The 18331-nt window shown below is 41.9% G+C and overlaps 1 protein-coding gene across 1 annotated transcript; it reads right to left on the bottom strand.

The window, feature by feature from the left end:
* Positions 1-4694: 4694 nt before the first annotated feature.
* LOC141145905 (mas-related G-protein coupled receptor member H-like) lies at positions 4695-17826 on the bottom strand. Its single transcript, XM_073632712.1, has 2 exons — positions 17675-17826; positions 4695-6964 (listed from the first exon to the last, which is right to left on the bottom strand). Exon 2 carries the CDS (start codon positions 6899-6901, stop codon positions 5930-5932), a length of 972 nt encoding a protein of 323 aa, XP_073488813.1. The 5' UTR covers positions 6902-6964; positions 17675-17826; the 3' UTR covers positions 4695-5929.
* Between the last annotated feature and the right edge of the window lie 505 nt (positions 17827-18331).

Genomic DNA, 18331 nt, shown 5'->3' on the forward strand with positions numbered 1-18331 from the left:
TGAAGCCCTCAGAGGTTTGTTAGAGAACCTTAGTGAACATACAGCATCACGAAGGCCAAGGAACCCACCAGACAGGTCAGGGATAAAGTTGTGCAGAAGTTTAAAGCAGGGTTAGGTTATTAAAACATATCCCAAGCTTTGAACATCTCACGGAGCACTGTTCAATACACCATTTGAAAATGGAAAGAGTATGGCACAACTGCAAACCTACCAAGATATGGGTGTCCACCTAAAATGAATGGCCGGGCAAGGAGAGCATTAATCAGAGAAGCCCCCAAGAGGCCCATGGTGACTCTGGAGGAGCTTCAGAGATCCACAGCTCAGGTGGAAGAATCTGTCCACAGGGCAACTATTAGTTGTGCACTCCACAAATCTGGCCTTTATGGAAGAGTGGCAAGAAGAAAGCCATTGTTTAAAGAAAGCCATGAGAAGTCCTATGTGCAGTTTGTGAGAAGCCACGTGGGGGACACAGCAAACATGTAGAAGAAGGTGCTCTGGTCAGATAAGACCAAATTTGAACTTTTTGGCCTAAAAGCAAAACGCTATGTGTGGCGGAAAACTAACATTGCACATTACCCTGAACACACCATCCCTACAGTGAAACATAATAGTGGCAGCATCATGTTGCGGGGATGCTTTTCTTCAGCAGGGACAGGGAAGCTGGTCAGAGTTGATGGGAAATTAATGGAGCCAAATACAGGGCAATCTTAGAAGAAAACCTGTTAGAGTCTGCAAAAGACTTGAGACTGGGGCGGAGGTTCACCTTCCAGCAGGACAACGATAACAAACATACAGCCAGAGCTACAATGGAATGGTTTATATCAAAGCATATTCATGCGTTAGAATGGCCCAGTCAAAGTCTAGACCTAAATCCAATTGAGAATCTGTGGCAAGACTTGAAAATTGCTGTTCACAGACACTCTCCATCCAATCTGACAGAGCTTCAACTATTTTGCAAAGAAGAATGGGCAAAAAGTTCACTCTCTAGATGTGCAAAGCTGGTAGAGACATACCCAAATAAACTTGCAGCTGGAATTGCAGTGAAAGGTAGTTCTACAAAGTATTGACTCAGGGGGGCTGAATACAAATGTACGCCACACTTTTCAGATATTTATTTGTAAAAAATGTAGAAAACCATTTATCATTTTCCTTCCACTTCACAATTATGTGCCACTTTGTGTTGATCTATCACATAAAATCCCAATAAAATACATTTATGTTTTTGGTTGTAACATGACAAAATGTGGAAAATTTCAAGGAGTATGAATAGTTTTTCAAGGCACTGTATATGAATAACTATAGATAATTATTTCTGATAAATAATTATATATTTTTTATACAAGGAATTCTTCCATACATTTTTTGTCCATGTATTGTGTTCATGCAATTTTTCCATATAATAATTTTTTCATTAATTTTTCACACTGTGTCATTGGTATTATAAGATGTTATTTCTATTGGTTCTGTAGATTTTGAGACAAAGCTGGTTACCGATAATTGTCGGCAACTGTTCTCATTGTTCCCATATACAGTATATATATATATATATATATATATATATATATATATATATATATATATATATATATATATATATATATATATAGATAAAGATATATATCTATATATCTATATAGATAGATATATATCTATGTATATATACTTGTGTGAACATTGTAGTATCAGCTATGATTAAGTGCTGATGTTGGTGTGAAACGCGTTAGCTGGCATGTTATTTTTTATCCTGTTTTAGGGGGGGGCTGTTTCTCATTACCCCCTACTGACCAGTGGTTTAGAGATGGTCTTCTTGATATTAGTTAAGCCCCTCAGCAGTGCAACCTCTCTTAACAGTTGGGCTTATTTACAGTACAGCTGATTCTGTAAGCTGTGTCCATCACATTTCTGTTTTTAACAAAATTCTAAACCTATTGCAATGTATTACTGTCTGCCTATTTTTAACCTTTTCAGGGCATCATAACCCAATAAAAGAATTGTAAAACCTAGGTAGGTTTGTGAGTTCAGGTGCTGTATGTGTAAGTGATTACCTCCGGATGAAAAAGAAGGCATTTAACCAGCAGCTACCTCAGGGGCAATGCTACATCGGTCTAGGGTGATTTACTTGCTAGACATTGCTTTACTGTGCTATATTGCCCTAAATTACTGTGGACTGCAGTGTGGAGGGTTACATATTCTTAAATTGCCCCTCCCCCATGTTTACAGTTAAGAGACCTAACGGTCTTTTATAGGACTACCTTTTTGTGTATGTGTCAGCAACAACTGTATTTGCTCCTGTTTAGCTACTATCTTATTTTGCCAGGGCCTTTCTTTTTATATTTCAGGATACACTTGCTGCTAACATAGTCAAAGCTGCCCTTTGATTACAGCACGCTACCGCACACTTGTTCGGTAAATGAGTGTGCACCAAATCACCACATATTTATTCCAACAATTGCCATAGCTGACATTAAATTTTGTCAATCCCCTTTATTAAATATGTCAGGCAGGCCTAACGTGAAAGGCAGAGGTCCTACATGTGAAGGTAGTAGGGTGCAAGAAGGTTCTGCAGAATGGTCATTCTATACAGCCAGTTTTGGATTACCGTTGACTACAAAAGCCCCGCTGCTGATTCTTCAGATGAAAACTTTTTAATTGCCATCTAGCCCCACCCCCCTCACCCCCCAAAAAACCTCTCCTTCTCTATTCCAGTACTCCAGCACTGTAAATGTGCCACACAATGTTTTGCCATCTGGACCTTACCTGCCATAGTTCTAATGTTTGCTGAAGGGCAAGTCCTGCCTTGTGTCTCAATGTTTATGCCTATTCACTCTTATGTTGCAACTTTACCAAGCTGCTTATATACTGTCCATTCCAATTTATATCTCAAGATAAAGCCTGTCTCATCCCTCCCTCTCCCTTACCAATCTGCTTACATTCTGTTCAGTTACGGAAAAATGTTTGTGGCTATTGTCTCCTAAATAATATGCTTTAACGTTTTACAGCAAGATTAAACTTGTCTTGCCTCTTTTGCTCCCTGTTCAAGTGCTTGCATACTGTTCTACAGTGGTCAGGGGTAAGTTACACCTAACATCTGTAGGTAATGAAATACTCATCACTTCCAGGTTCTTACAAACTAGGGAAGATCAGCAACCAGGAATTGTTGCATGGAGGCATAGTGGAGGGTGGAATACTGGACACTCCATCCTCAGTGCAGGCTCAGCCTATTTCCTCAACCCTGCCATACAGCAGCATTGGCCGCTTAGACACTAGGTCATAATAACCAATGACTCATTCCTGGACCATTCAGCTGCCAGGCAGGAGATTCCCTGTCTCACAGCTGAAAGTAAGCAAAGGGGTAGGGTTTCAAATTAACAAAAGTATGTAGACATAGGACACATCCCCTTCTGCACCCTCCTTAAAGGAGAATTGTGCAAAAAAAAATGATTGGTTAAGCCCACAAATGCTTTTTTACCACTACTATTCCCTTATTTTGGCTTTTGGAATTTACTAATTGAGAAATTTAGAAATTGGATAAAAGGTTTAGCATTGGGAAACACTTTTTGATGGATTAACTGTGCATTTTATATACAGCTATATAGATCAGACCAAAATGAGGGACAAATGAGGAGGAAAGAGGGACAGAGGGATTTTGCTCCAAATCAGGTACAGTCCCTCTCAATCAGGTGCAGTTGCTCATCCCCCATGACAGCTCTGTCTATATCCCTACCTCCACAATGCTGCAGTGCTTCCTGTGCTCTGTGTGCCTTCCCCCCACTCAGCCTCACTCTTGTATCTGCCATCGCCTAGAAAACTTTTGATGCTGTGCAATAGTTGGTACCTCACTCCTATTTTGCAATCACAGCCCTCCACTGAGGCTAAGTGGAGCAAAACAACACTTAGCGCAGGGAATGCAGCAGCATCATGTTAGCACAAATATAAAACAGACTGGCCTAGACAAGGAGTGCTGAATTATCATTTTATGTTTAATATTTATTTTATTTGGCAGCCGGATGGGTCCATGGATGAAGTATTGGATGCTATGACGCTGGCTAGATGATGACTTCATGGCAACCAGGGAGTCTGCCCTTACTCAGAGTGCTGGCATAACTTCTTTACACAATATCAAAGGAAGGAAGAGAGGAAAGATCCCTGGTGCCGCACATCCATCCCTCGGGTGGAGTGAATTGCTTTGGAAGCCTGGCATGGTGGGAGCCCCGGCAGAGGTTGTCTCTCTCATACCACCATAGGACTCCATGGATGTGCGGCACCAGGGATCTTTCCTCTCTTCCTTTCAGTGACTACAGGAGCTGGGGCAAACTCCATCCCTTGCTGGTACTCCTGCAGTGGTTGCAGCATTACCCACACTACTCCCCATAATTGATCGAGCCTGAGCTGGACACTAAACAAACCGTGGTACACAAAATCAGCGTTGGTCCTTAATTGCTGCTAGTTTGCTAATTTGACAGTAATTCTTTAAAGAAACTATTGCAGACATAGTGGCAGGTTTTTAAAGTGCCGCTAAGAAGAACTTCATGTGTTGTGCTACACTGTGGAGCATTACAGCTTAAGTATGTTGGGGTGCCATTTACAATGAATTGCACTGCAGTGTATCAACACACATGCATCAACACACATGAAGTTAGGTGTGAATGGGTCCTAGGAAGAACAACACCAGAGCAGACATAAGTTATCCTCCGTTTTATTACAAAAAATTACATTTGAACTCAATGTGAGCTACAAATATTTATGCAAAATTACACTTCAGATTTTGCTTTACTTATCACAGATCTTATATAAGAGGAGCCAATATATTTGGGAATACACATATCATAAAGTCTGCAGATACCCAGCTCTCATCTTCATTAAGTTTTCAATCCAAAACTGTACAATTGCTTTATTTTTTAAAATAAAAAAAGGGTAAGAAGTCATGCGGTGAAACCTGTTAACCATGTGTAAATTACATTAAGTATAAAAGTACATTTAAAGCACCTCAAACTTTTAAACCACCTTATATATTTATAGCAGCCATGTGCAATTGAAGGACAAGTTTAGGTAATGAAAATGAGCTTGGTTTAAAGTGGTTGTAAAGCTTGAAGGCTTTTTAGCTTAATGCACTCTCTGCATTAAGGTAAAAAACCTTCAGTATGTAGCTCCCCCACAGCCCCCACATATACTAAGCCTGATCTCGATCCAGCAATGTGCACAAGGGCACAGGCTCTCTCTGCTCTCTCCCTCCTCATTGGCCCCCACCGCTGGCAATCAAAGCCAGTGAGGAGGGAGCAATGGGTGGGGCCAAGCCACACTCTGTGGAGTAGATTTACTAAACCTGAAGAGTGCAAAATCTGGTGCAGCTCTGCATAGAAACCAATCAGCTTCCAGGTTTTATTGCCAAAGCTTAATTGAACAAGCTGAAGTTGAAAGCTGATTGGCTACCATGCACAGCTGCACCATATTCTGAGTGCTCCAGTTTTAGTAAATCAACCCCTTTGTGTCTTATGGACACACGGAGTGGGGCTCAGGAGAGAGCAAATTTGAGTGCCCTAATAACAAGCAGCTTGCCATGGGGGCACTTGGTGGGGGAGAGGAGCCAGGAGTGCTGTGGGGGGACCCCAAAAGAGGGGAATGGGGGCTGCTCTGTGCAAAACTGTTGCACAGAGCAGGTAAGTATAACATGTTTGTTATTTTTTTTAAATATGTTTACAACCACTTTAAGCAGCACTTTCTCCAGCTAAAGAGGTTCAATTTAAGAAAGCCAGCCAGTTGGAGGTATATTACATAAAAAGCAATATCATTAGCATTTCCAGTCTTTGCCCTTCACGGAAGAAGTTTGACTTCCACTTGATAAAGTAAGATCCTACTTTAAGATTCATATTCTCATATGTCCTGTGCTTTTCTCTTGAAACAAAATCTAAAAGGCAACTGTAAGGTTAGTTTAGCTTGATGTGTTAATTGTTTTGTTGCTGTTTGAGTCATCATTCTCATCATCTTCCTCCCTTAAGGCTCTTTGGAGAGCTTCCTGGATCGAGTGAGGGGTCTTTTGTTTCCATTTCTTTCCAACAATAAAATAAATGTAGGGATTGATGGTGCAGTTAAGCACTGTGCAATAAGTTGTTACATAGAAAATACTAACAGTTGCCGAATCTGTTGGTGTTAATTTGAAGTATAATAAAAACGACAAAAAACTAAACGGAAGAACTGATAGGATGAATACAAGAACTGCAATAAGGATGATGATGTACAGTTTAGGTGTGTATCGCTGCTTTAATGACCTCTTTACTTTGATGAGCAAGGTGAAGCTGGAAATGACCATAATTGGTAGGCAGATGCCAATGGCTAAAAAAAAAACTATTATTTGAACTGCTAAACATTGTGAGGTTTGTTCCAAGAAAGCATCGTCTGTACATGCAAGGTTCTTAAGGAGACTTTCCAAAGAGCCAAGAATCCAAAGAGCAGTGCACATAATAGTGGATAAGTTCCTAGGGCGATGGCTTCGGTACCAAAAGGGGAATAGAACAGAGCTACATCGTTCCATGCTGACAGCTGTAAGGATATACATTCCGGAATACTGCATAATATCATAAAATATTTCTGTGAATAAATATAAACTCTCCTTCCCTATAAATTCAGGATATGTACCAACCATTGTATTTATCTGGATCATCAAATGCAAGGTAGTAAATATAATAAACAGGGCATCAGCTACAGACAGATTCATAATATAAACTTCGTATTTGTTTCTCTGGATCTTGAAGCACAGGTACCAAAACACAATAACATTTCCAACCAGGCCAACGATACAAAGACATAGTGCTACAACAGCCACTATGGTGAAATTTATGTACGAATATTCCGAATAGCTGCTAGAGGGTTCATCCAGGGTGTCATTCATGCTGGTTTCATTCATGTTTTCTTTAGTATTGGTATAAATATTCCAACTGTGTTATTAAAACGTATCTTCTTTTTCCATCTGTGTAAAATACATTACCACAAATGATTATTAGTAAATCAGAAGTCAGTACCTGAGGATAGATAGATAGATAGATAGATAGATAGATAGATAGATAGATAGATAGATAGATAGATAGATAGATAGATAGAGTACAAAGATAGTGATTTTTATTTTCCATTTAATTTAGAAATTCATATCCTACCAAATAATGCAACAGCATAGAAGTGGATTGCTTTAGGACAGGAACAACGATAATTGCAATATGTTGTCCATAACCACCAGATCAGATTTATCTTTTCATCTTTGCAGAGCAGGTTGCAAAATAAGATAAACATAACAACATGCTGGTTGACAACAAGTGAGAAAAATATTTCCAAAGGGGAAACATGCCAACTTTTTTGTCCAAATTGGGAGAATTCACCTCTACTCCTGTTCCAGTGACCACTGGAAAGACTGGAAGATTTTGACCATCTTCTTTATATATTACCTTTCTATCTTTTCAACAATGGTCACCAGGAAAGAAAGTGAATCTCCCACCTGGGAACACAGACAGCAATAAAAAGCCGACAAAGGTTCCAACCCTTTTCCACTAGGCCCACAACTAAAAATGTCTGGGCTGGAGTTTCACGTTAACCAAAATATTCTTTATGACTGACCAAACATTATATATATCAGATATAGATATATATATATATATCTATCTATATATATATCTATATATATATAGATATATATATAGATATATATATATATATATCTATATATATATAGATATAGATATATATATATATATAATGTTTGGTCAGTCATAAAGTATATTTTGGTTAACGTGAAACTCCAGCCCAGAGTTGGAGTTTCACGTTAACCAAAATATTCTTTATGACTGACCAAACATTATATATATCAGATATAGATATATATATATATATCTATCTATATATATATATCTATATATATATAGATATATATATAGATAGATATATATATATATATATATCTATCTATATATAGATATAGATATATATATATATATATAATGTTTGGTCAGTCATAAAGTATATTTTGGTTAACGTGAAACTCCAGCCCAGACATTTTTAGTTGTGGGCATAGTGGAGAAGGGTTGGAACCTTTGTCGGCTTTTTATTGCTGTGGGCAATGTAGGCTACCTTTTTTTACATCTCAGAGATGCAGTTAATACAGGGTATGTACAGCTCAAAGGAACTGACTGCTTTCTGGTAATTGCCTACCCCTTGAAATATTTGGGCAGATGAGTGCATACAAGATAAATAGCATTGGTGCTCACAATCAATTGATAAGTATGTATGTTACTACATTAACTAAAATGTAAACTTTTGAAAACCATCTAAAATGTTTTGAGTGAAGGGAGCTTAGAAGAGGCTAAAGCTTGACTTAATATGCCCCCTTTTTAATTTAATCCACATATTTTAACCACTTCAATACCAGGCACTTAGACACCTTCCTGCCCAAGCCAATTTTTAGCTTTCAGCACTGTCGCAATTTGAATGACAATTGCGCGGTCATACAACACTGTACCCAAACAAATTTTTTGTCATTTTGTTCCCACAAATAGAGCTTTCTATTGGTGGTATTTGATCACCTCTGCGGTTTTTATTTTTTGCGCAACAAATAAAAAAAGACCGAAAATTTTGAGAAAAAAATAGTTTTTCTTTGTTTCTGTTCAAATCTTTTGTAAATAAGTACGTTTTCTTCTTCAATGATGGGCACTGATATGGCTGTACTGACGGGCACTGATAAAGTGTCACTGATGGGCACCGATGAAGTGGCACCAATGAGGTGGCACTTATGAGGTGGCATTGATGAGGTGGCACTGACAGGCACTGATAGGCGGCACTGGTATGCGGCACTGATGGGCACTCATAGGCGGCACTGATGAGCACTCATAGGTGGCACTGATGGGTACTTATGGGTGGTGCTGATGGGTACTGATAGATGGGCACTGATAGGTGGCACAGATGGACACTGATGGGTGGCACTGTTGGCACTGATGACATTGATGGGTGGCATTGCTGGGCATCACTGCTTTATAATGATGCCAGTCAGTGCCCATTTGTGGGCACTGATTGGCACAGATTGGGCATATGTGGATGGCCATGGGGTACATACCTGGCCATCCACATGTTGCCCGCTTCCCTGGTGGTCCTGGCGGCTTCCCTGGTGATCTAGTGTGGGCATCTGAGGGGGGGCTGCGCTGATAAACAATCAGAGCAGACCCCCCCTGTCAGGAGAGCCACCGATTGGCTCTCCTCTACTCACGTCTGTCAGACACGAGTGAGGAAAAGCCGATCAACGGCTTTTCCTATTGACATCGTGATCAGCCGTGATTGGACACTGCTGATCATGTGGTAAAGAGCCTCCGCCAGAGGCTCTTTACCAAGATCGGTGTAGCGGTGTGTCAGACTGACATACCGCTCCACCTATCACCGCAATGCGCGCCCCCACGGGCGCGCGGCTGCATGTTATCCTGAAGGACGTCATATGACGCCCAGTCAGGATAACTCAACCACCACCCGGCCGTCAATCTGCTATAGGCCGGGCGAGAAGTGGTTAGTCTCAAACTATTAACTCCCAGTTTCTCTACTCTTTCAAATCTTGCATTAACTCAGTCTGAGGCAAGACAAAATAAAGTCTACTGGCAATCTCTCACACTGTAACAAAGGGTGTAGTGCTGGGGCAAGCATTGGTTAAAATGTAAAGCAGCAAACCAGTGGAACCAGGCTATGACATCAGCGGGGGGAGCTGACAAGGTAAGGATAACGGAAAATTGTTATCAAATACTTACTGTAATTTTCCTTTCCTGGCCCATCCTCACGTTAGCACACAATTGGTTAAACACCTCCTCCAGAGCCCCACAAGACCACCTGTATCTAGCTGAATAAAAGACAGGCTCTACCCCAACTAGGATGTTCGATAACTTAGCCTGCGACAGGCCACTAGGGAGGGAGTCCTGTGCTGACGTGAGGATGGGCCAGGAAAGGAAAATTACAGTAAGTATTTGATAACAATTTTCCATTTTTCTGGCCCACCTCTCGTCAGCACACAACGGGATATACCAAAGCTAATATAGGGCAGGAGAGAACAAATTAAAAAAGAGACACTGACAATCAAAGAAAAGCTGCTAAAGCCAGAAATAATTGATCTCTCTTGTCCCAAACTTGCTGGTCACATATTTAGTTTGTAAGGTTGAATGAAGGCTGCAGCAGACCTTCAAGCTAGCCCTTACCTATATCTTCCAAGCAATCCTGGCATAACTGCCCCAAAGGCTGACACCCTTCTAGTCAAATAGGCTTCAAATTGTTGCAGATCAAAAAAGCATACTTCCTGCATGCCAGTCTAATCACCCTGGTAACCCAAAAGTGGATGACTCTTGAGGACCTGATGGTTAAATGAAAAGATTGTACACGTTCATCTTTTGACCAAGTACACTGTTAATAACTCAACCATGTGTAAGAAAACTGAAGTCTTCCTGCTGTGCACTCAGTGACTTTCATGTGAAACTCAGAGGGACTTCCCAGTTTTTCTGGAAACTGGATACCCCTTTAAAATTGAACTTTGGAGATAGACGTGGTATCCCTATCTCTGGTAAGAAGAAACGAAAAAAAGACACCAAAGGGCCCTTGCAGGAAAGTGTTGCAATGTTCAACATTCTTCTGTCTGAAATAGTTGCTGTCAGTTGCTGTTGCTGTCACTAGTTTTACCGTGAGGTACTTCCATGGAAATTAAAACTATTGGAGCAACGGGTGCTCTCAGATCCAAGACCCACAGAGGGAAAAAGGTTTTCCCTCAAGGTCATATATAGATTGTCATCTGAAAGAAGCTTCTGGTCACTGGCTTTTGCACCCATCTGCAGCCTGTGAAAAGATAAAGTAGAGATCTGTACCTTAAATGGTGTTGTATGCCAGACCAACCTCTAGTGCTGACTGTAACATGTCAAGGATATTGGCTAGAGCAGGGAACGCAGGAGAGAAAGCTTTTGCTGAGCAAACAAAACAAACTTCTTTCATATCCTCTCTCCAATGCATTGTTCATGGATGATCTTCTGGTCACCAAGGTCTGAACAACCTCAGATGAGAATCTCTGCAGCTCTAGTGTAGCCTATTCCATAGCCAGGCTATTAAAAGTAGTCTCATTGGATTGGGGTGCTGTTAATGACCTTGCCATAAAAGATTTAATTCGACCAGAGACAAAGATCAAACAGAAAATTCCATGGCACTGTGAACCTATCTTGTATGATGGAGTCTTTGCATTGGTATCCTGTTTCAAATATCAGAAGCTGTATGTTCAGTGAAGTCTCCCTGAGAACTACTGCCAGGATGCCCCATAGGGCCAATATTGGTATGAGGCACTTGTAGAAAAAATATTCTGCCTAACCGAACCAATAATTTGATTTTGCTTCCCTGGCAAGAAGATCAACCTTAACTGACTAAGTGGTTCTCTGCCCCTCGAAAAGTTTCTTTGCAAGATGTAACAAGAAAAGACTTTTGGTGTCCCCTTGTCAGGCAATGTAGGCTACTACTTTCTTGTTAACCTTACTCATCCCCCTTGAAGATCCTGAAAGGCTTACAATGCTAGAAAAGATACTTGGGGAGTCTGCGCTTCACAGCGTTCCAATGGCCTTGCACTTGTATCTTTAGTTTATGGACTCCCCAGCCCCAGAGACTTGCATCAAAAGTATCCTAACTCCTGGGCTGAGAGGAATGCCTCCAAAAGAAGCACAGTGCCGATGTTCAAAATTCCAGTTCTTGTTGAATTTGTATAGGCACAAAGATTTTCTGATCCATAGACAGCCCAGCTCATAGGTTAAAGAAAGCAACTTGAAAACCTGAACTGGAAGTGACATCTGGCCACCGCAAATCTCACACTCCTCTGATGCTCGGCATTGATCGGTACATGGAAGTATGAGTCAGCCGGTTGATTGATACCAACTCATCCTCCTGCTGAACTGTCTCTGTGACTGTCTGCATGGACTCCATCTTAAACCTCTTCCATCAAACTGAAACAGGCCAAAAGGCTCCTGCCTTAACTACTAGAAAAACTGGGGAGAAAGGCCCCCAGATGATTCTATGTTTCCGTCATTACTGGCATGATGGCCTTGTAGCAGTATAAAAATCTTGCAAACATTTTTCTCTTCTGAGATCTGTTGAACATAAATTAAATTAATTCAATTCAGTGATCAACTTTGGAATTCTCCATTGTACTCCCACCTGTCTTCTGGACCTACTGGTCTTTAATGATTTTCGTCCAAACTCTCCAGAAGGAGGCTACAATCATCAACTTCACTCAGACCCCCCTGGTCCCAACTGGAAGAGACTGGTTGGACACACCTTCAAAAAGACTTTCCAGCCATCTTAGCAGCTTGCTCTGGACTTGATTTCATGTCAAAAGTAACTTTGAGACACCTCCACTGTGATCTGTTAAATCTGCAGCCTGTCCTATAAGGTTTGGCCTCTTGCACCTTCTGAAGTTCAGTAGGCTTGAGTGAAGGATGACGGCTTCCTCTTAATACTCTGTGGCCACATTCCAGACATTTCCTCCTGTCATTCGCTTAAATGCATTGTTCATTGTTTGGCCAAACAATAACCTCCCATTATAGGAAATGTCGAAGGCTTGTGTAGAAGTTCCGCCTACCCTCCAGTGGCGTAACCATAATGCTCCCATAGCAGTGACTGAGTGCGCCAGCGCTTGGACTAGGTCTATCAAAAGCATCAACCAAATCTTGTAGTTTCCAGTGTTAAATGTAATACCATTGCTGAAGTTTATATAGCAAAGTTAACTCTATTGCTGATTGGCAGGCAAAAGCTGTCACTGTATAGATTCTGTGCAAGCCTGATGGCCAGATCACCACAATTTCTGTGTTCCACATGTGTTTCTGCATGAGTGTTTTTGATGCATTCTCAATGCGTTTTTCCACTTTCCATATGTGTTCCATACAGAAACAATGCAACATTCTACTTTTGTTGACTGCACTGGAATGCACTGTATTGGTGTGAACTAGGTAATTGGAATCAAAGTTAGACACTGTCCATGCATTCTTGATGCAGAATAAAAAAGCACTGGACTGCATCTGGTGTGAACAAGTCCACTTTCTCATCCATAGGATCTCTGAAGGCAACTGAGTTATAAAAAGGCAAAGACACTTGCTGTCCCAGACACTAGAGGGCAGCATCCACCCCTGGAAGTGCAGTGCATAAACATACATCAGCCATCCTATTTGGATAAAGCTTAGAGAATCTGTTACTGTAAATTGGTCTTCTGACGAGGTCTTGTTTATCCTTCATCAACAAGCGATTTACGCTCTGCCTTTATGGGAAAGGAGCAGCTTTCATCAATGAGCGCTTTACGCTCTATCATTATGGGTGTTGCTTGTGGCGTGGATGTTTGCAGCATACTTTCTGCAACAGCCGCCTTAATAGGTCTTAGAATTTTGCACAACCACATCCTTGTGAGGCAACCTGTGCAATTTAATTTCTTTGTCACTGCAGACTGCACAAAATATATGGAGAAAAGCATATTACCTCTCACCAAAAAACATGGAACCCTGTCTCTTTAAGAGCCATCTGCCTTCATCCACTCACTTTAAAGCATCAGCAGGTGAGCTCCAGGCAGCATTTCCAAAGGCAGACAGCAGACACAGTTAGAGTCTGAGACAAAAGCCAGTCAGACTGTCAAACACACAGAAGTACATAGCATAGCAGGGGAGCCAGGACGGTACATCCAGAGACAGACAGGAGTCAGAATCTGAGGGAAGTCCTTTACCTGGCAGGACTGCAGAGAGAGAGGGAGAGAAGCCTTCCCAGCTGCAGACCTCCAAGACCATTTACACCACTGCGGTTCCCATCCCATGCTGCCAGGGGCGTAACTAGAAATCACAGGGCCCCATAGCAAAATGTTGTATGGGCCCCCCCCTGCAAACCACCCCCTCCACAAAAAAAAGAACTAATGCCATTGAACAACAGATTACCGCACCCATGTGGCACAGAACCCAGGCAACAGCTTATATTACTTTTGAACAACAAAGTATGCAGTATACTGTATGCAGCCCCTAAAGGACACACATTGCTGACCTCAAGCCTTCTAAAGAAATTTCTGTTCTGTTATATAAAATGAAATAGTTTAACTCACCATAATGCAGAATCAGTGGGAGCCCTGAACGTGTCACTTGCCACCGTCGCCTGCCACCAGATGCAACTTGTCATGGAATGTCACTTGCCACATCACCCGCCACACGTTGCGGATTGTCCACTTGCCACGTCGCCTGCCACCAGATGCAAATTGTCACTTGTCACACGTTGCAGAATGTCACCTGCCACATGTTGCCGATTGTCCACTTGCCACGTCCCGGATTGTCACTTGCCACGTCAACTGCCACACATTACTTATTGTCACTTGCCACGTCCCAGATTGTCACTTTCCACACATTAGATTGTTAATTGCCACGTCACCTGCCACACATTTGGGATTGTCACTTGCCACTTTCCGGATTGTCACTTGCCACACATTATGGATTGTTACTTGCCACGTCGCCTGCCACATGTTATGGATTGTCACTTGCCACGTCACCTGCCACACATTACGGATTGTCACTTGCCACTTTCCGGATTGTCACTTGCCACCTCGGACCCGCGGAGCCGTCCGCTCTCACCCGCGGGCCCGCAAAGCCGCCCGCTCTCACCCGCAGGCCCGCAAAGCTGCCCGCTTTCACCCGCTGTCACCCGCGGAGCCGCCTGTCACCGGGCCCCTAACGGCTGCGGGACCCATAGTGGCGTGTCGCTATGGCGGTAGTTCCGCCACTGCATGCTGCCCATCTCCCTGCCCCATGACACCATTCACAGCCGCTCTCAGACTGACAATAAAGCCAGGAGAGCAGTGCGGTGCACTGCATATAAAGACAGGAAAAAAAAGCAGCTTGCTATGAGGGGACCCAAGCTCTATCTATCCATTCAGACACAGAGCTGCAGTTAGGCCCCGCCCCTCTCTCTCCTGATTGGCTAACTGAGTTTGACAGCCGTGGAAGCAAATGGTGCCACTGCTGTGTCTCAACCAATCAGGAGGGAGAGTCCCGGAGGGCCAATTCACTCGTGGACATTGCTGGATAGAGATGGGGCTCAGGTAAGTATTGGGGGAACTGAGAGGGGCTGCTGCACACAGAAGGCTTTTTATCCTAATGCATAAAACGCATTAAGATAAAAAAACCTTCTGACTTTACAATCACTTTAAGTGCTGATTCACACTAATGTGGTGCATATCTGATGCAATTTCACAGTGCAATTTATGTTGTGACAGGTGTAAAATTAATGCGATTTCTGAGGGGACTGGGCATAGCTGGAGACTGAATTTGCACTGCACCCATACTATACTTGCACAGGACCCTTTGTTTAACCGGATCAAAATCACACTACATGGATGTGAATGGCCTTCATTGGAAATAATGCTTTTTTAGATGACATACAAATCTATGCTTTTCAGATTGCATTTGATCCGCATAGAATTTGCTTAGTTGTGAACCAGCACTCAAAGTGCCATGTACTGCTTGTGTGTGTCACTTACAGATGCTCCCAGGGGAATTGATTTACTAGAACTGGAGAGTGCAAAATCTGGTGCAGCTGTGCATAAAAATCAATCAGCTTCCAGTTTTTTTGTCAAAGCTTAATTGAACAAGCTGAAATTAGAAGCTGATACCATGCACAGCTGCTCCAGATTCTGCACTCTCCAGTTTTAGTAAATCAACCGCAATGCTTGTTTCCTTTTTATAACATTGGTACTGATCATGCAAGTGGTTGTGGAAAGTAAGAAATGACTAAGGCCCCTTTCACACCAGCGAACCGAATACCATATGGTATTTGTACATTGAAATCATATCCCCTTTCAAGCGTCTCTTCTCCAGGAAGAATAAGTTCAGTGCACGCAACCTTTCCTCATAACTAATATCCTCCAGACCCTTTATTAGCTTTGTTGTCCTTCTTTGTACTCGCTCCTTTTCCAGTACATCCTCCCTGAGGACTGGTGCCCAGAACTGAACAGGATACTCTAGGTGCGGGCGGACCAGAGTCTTGTAGAGTGGGAGAATTATTGTTTATCTCTGGAATTAATCCCCTTTTTAATGCATGCCAATATACTGTTTGCTTTGTTAGCAATAGCTTGGCATTGCATGCCATTGCTGAGCCTATCATCTACTAGGACCCCCAGGTCCTTTTCCATCCTAGATTCCCCCAGAGGTTCTCCCCCCAGCGTATAGATTGCATTCATATTTTTGCCACCCAAATTCATTATTTAAAATTTTTCTACATTAAACCTCATTTGTCATGTAGTTGCCCACCCCATTAATTTGTTCAGATCTTTTTGCAAGGTTTCCACATCCTGCGGAGAAGTTATTGCCCTGCTTAGCTTAGTATCGTCCGCAAATACAGAGATTGAACTGTTTACCCCATCCTCCAGGTGGTTTATGAACAAATTAAATAGGATTGGTCCCAGCACAGAACCCTGGGGGACCCCACTACCCACCTCTGACCATTCCGAGTATTCCCCATTTATCACCACCCTCTGAACTTGCCCTTGTAGCCAGTTTTGAATCCATGTACTCACCCTAAAGTCCATGCCAACAGACCTTATTTTGTACAGTAAACATTTATGGGGAACTGTGTCAAATGCTTTTGCAAAATCCAGATACACCACGTCTACGGGCCTTCCTTCCTCTAGATGGCAACTTACCCCCTCATAGAAGGTTAATAGATTGGTTTGGCAAGAACAATTCTTCATGAATCCATGCTGATTACGGCTAATGATACCATTCTTATTACTAAAATCTTGTATATAGTCCCTTATCATCCCCTCCAAGAGATTGCATACTATTGATGTTAGGCTAACTGGTCTGTAATTCTCAGGGATGTATTTTGGGCCCTTTTCAAATATTGGTGCTACACTGGCTTTTCTCCAATCAGCTGGTACCATCCAGTCAGTAGACTGTCAGTAAAAATTAGGAACAATGATCTGGCAATTATTTGACTGAGTTACCTAAGTACCCTCGGGTGCAAGCCATCTGGTCCCGGTGTTTTGGGGGAGTCAGCAGTAAAGCACCGCTATTTTTAGTGGCACTTTACCATCGTTTTAGTTGCACTTTTTGGACGCTAGTGGGGCGCGTTTAACCCCCGCTAGCGGGCAAAAAAGGGTTAAAAGCTTCGGCGGCACTGCCAAATGATTTCAATGCACAGGGATGCTTTAGGCCTCAAAAGCCTCAAAGATGCTGCTTGCAGGATTTTTTTTAAGTCCTGCCAGCGCACCGCTCCAGTGTAAGAGCTCTCAGGAGAATCGCTTTACAGGTGCTTTGCAGGCGTTGTTTTTAGCGCTATAGCACCTGTAAAGCGCTTCAATGTGAAAGGGGTCTATCTGAATTTTTTTTAATCCAGCACTGGGGTCTTAATCACTACCATAAATACAAAACAGACAAAATGCATCTATTTTCTAAAGTTGCCATTATTATCCATTAAAAGCATTAAAAAACTCACAAATAGTCTATATCTTTAGAAATGTCCCACGTTAATATAGGTCTGCAAAGTTCATATTCTGTACATCTTATAAAGTTTTGATTAGCATTTATTTAATTTAGAAATGTAAGCTAACAGCGATTAAAAAAAACAAAAAAAAAAAAAAACACATTTATAAATGATACAAGCCTAAAATAGTAGATCTCACCTGTAATATGTTGTTTTTATGTTTCCTGGTAACTACAAATACTGAATATAGTTACACTATTCCAGGACACTCAGCCATAAACTGCTGTCTTTGTAATAGATGAATCGATATGAGATAAATGACTTAAATAGACAGCTGTGTGTAAGAGATGGAGTCATAAAAAGCACAGAGGTGGAGCTACAGCTGTTCATAATTAAGCACCAAATTTAGAAATTGAGGTACCTCAGCTTTTCTATAGCACCTTAGCCTGTAGTTATTGGGAAATACAAGGAAGTAATATGTAAGATTTACATACCAGTGATATGTACACAAAATTTACTGGCACAGCAGTTTTTACTGGCATTTCCAATAGTTACAAAATTACAGTTTTAAGTGCAGTGTTTTGTATTTAGGCTACAGACAAGTACAATATGCAATTAGCAATGTGATTTAAAGAGGAAGTAAACCCTGATGGGTGTTACTTCCTCTTCGTTTCCCTGCAAAGGTAAAGCATAATGGGCTACTATGCATTGCATAGTAGCCCATTATGTGGCACTTACCTGCAGGAGAAGCCGCGATGTCCCCGTCTTCCTCGCTAGTAGCGAGTGTCCATTCTTCACCCCTCTTCCTTCCGGGGACTCCAGCTCTGTGACTGACCGGAGTTGCGTGACGTCACTC

Source organism: Aquarana catesbeiana, linkage group LG05, assembly GCF_042186555.1.
Source record: "Aquarana catesbeiana isolate 2022-GZ linkage group LG05, ASM4218655v1, whole genome shotgun sequence".
In the NCBI taxonomy this organism is placed as follows: Eukaryota; Metazoa; Chordata; class Amphibia; order Anura; family Ranidae; genus Aquarana; species Aquarana catesbeiana.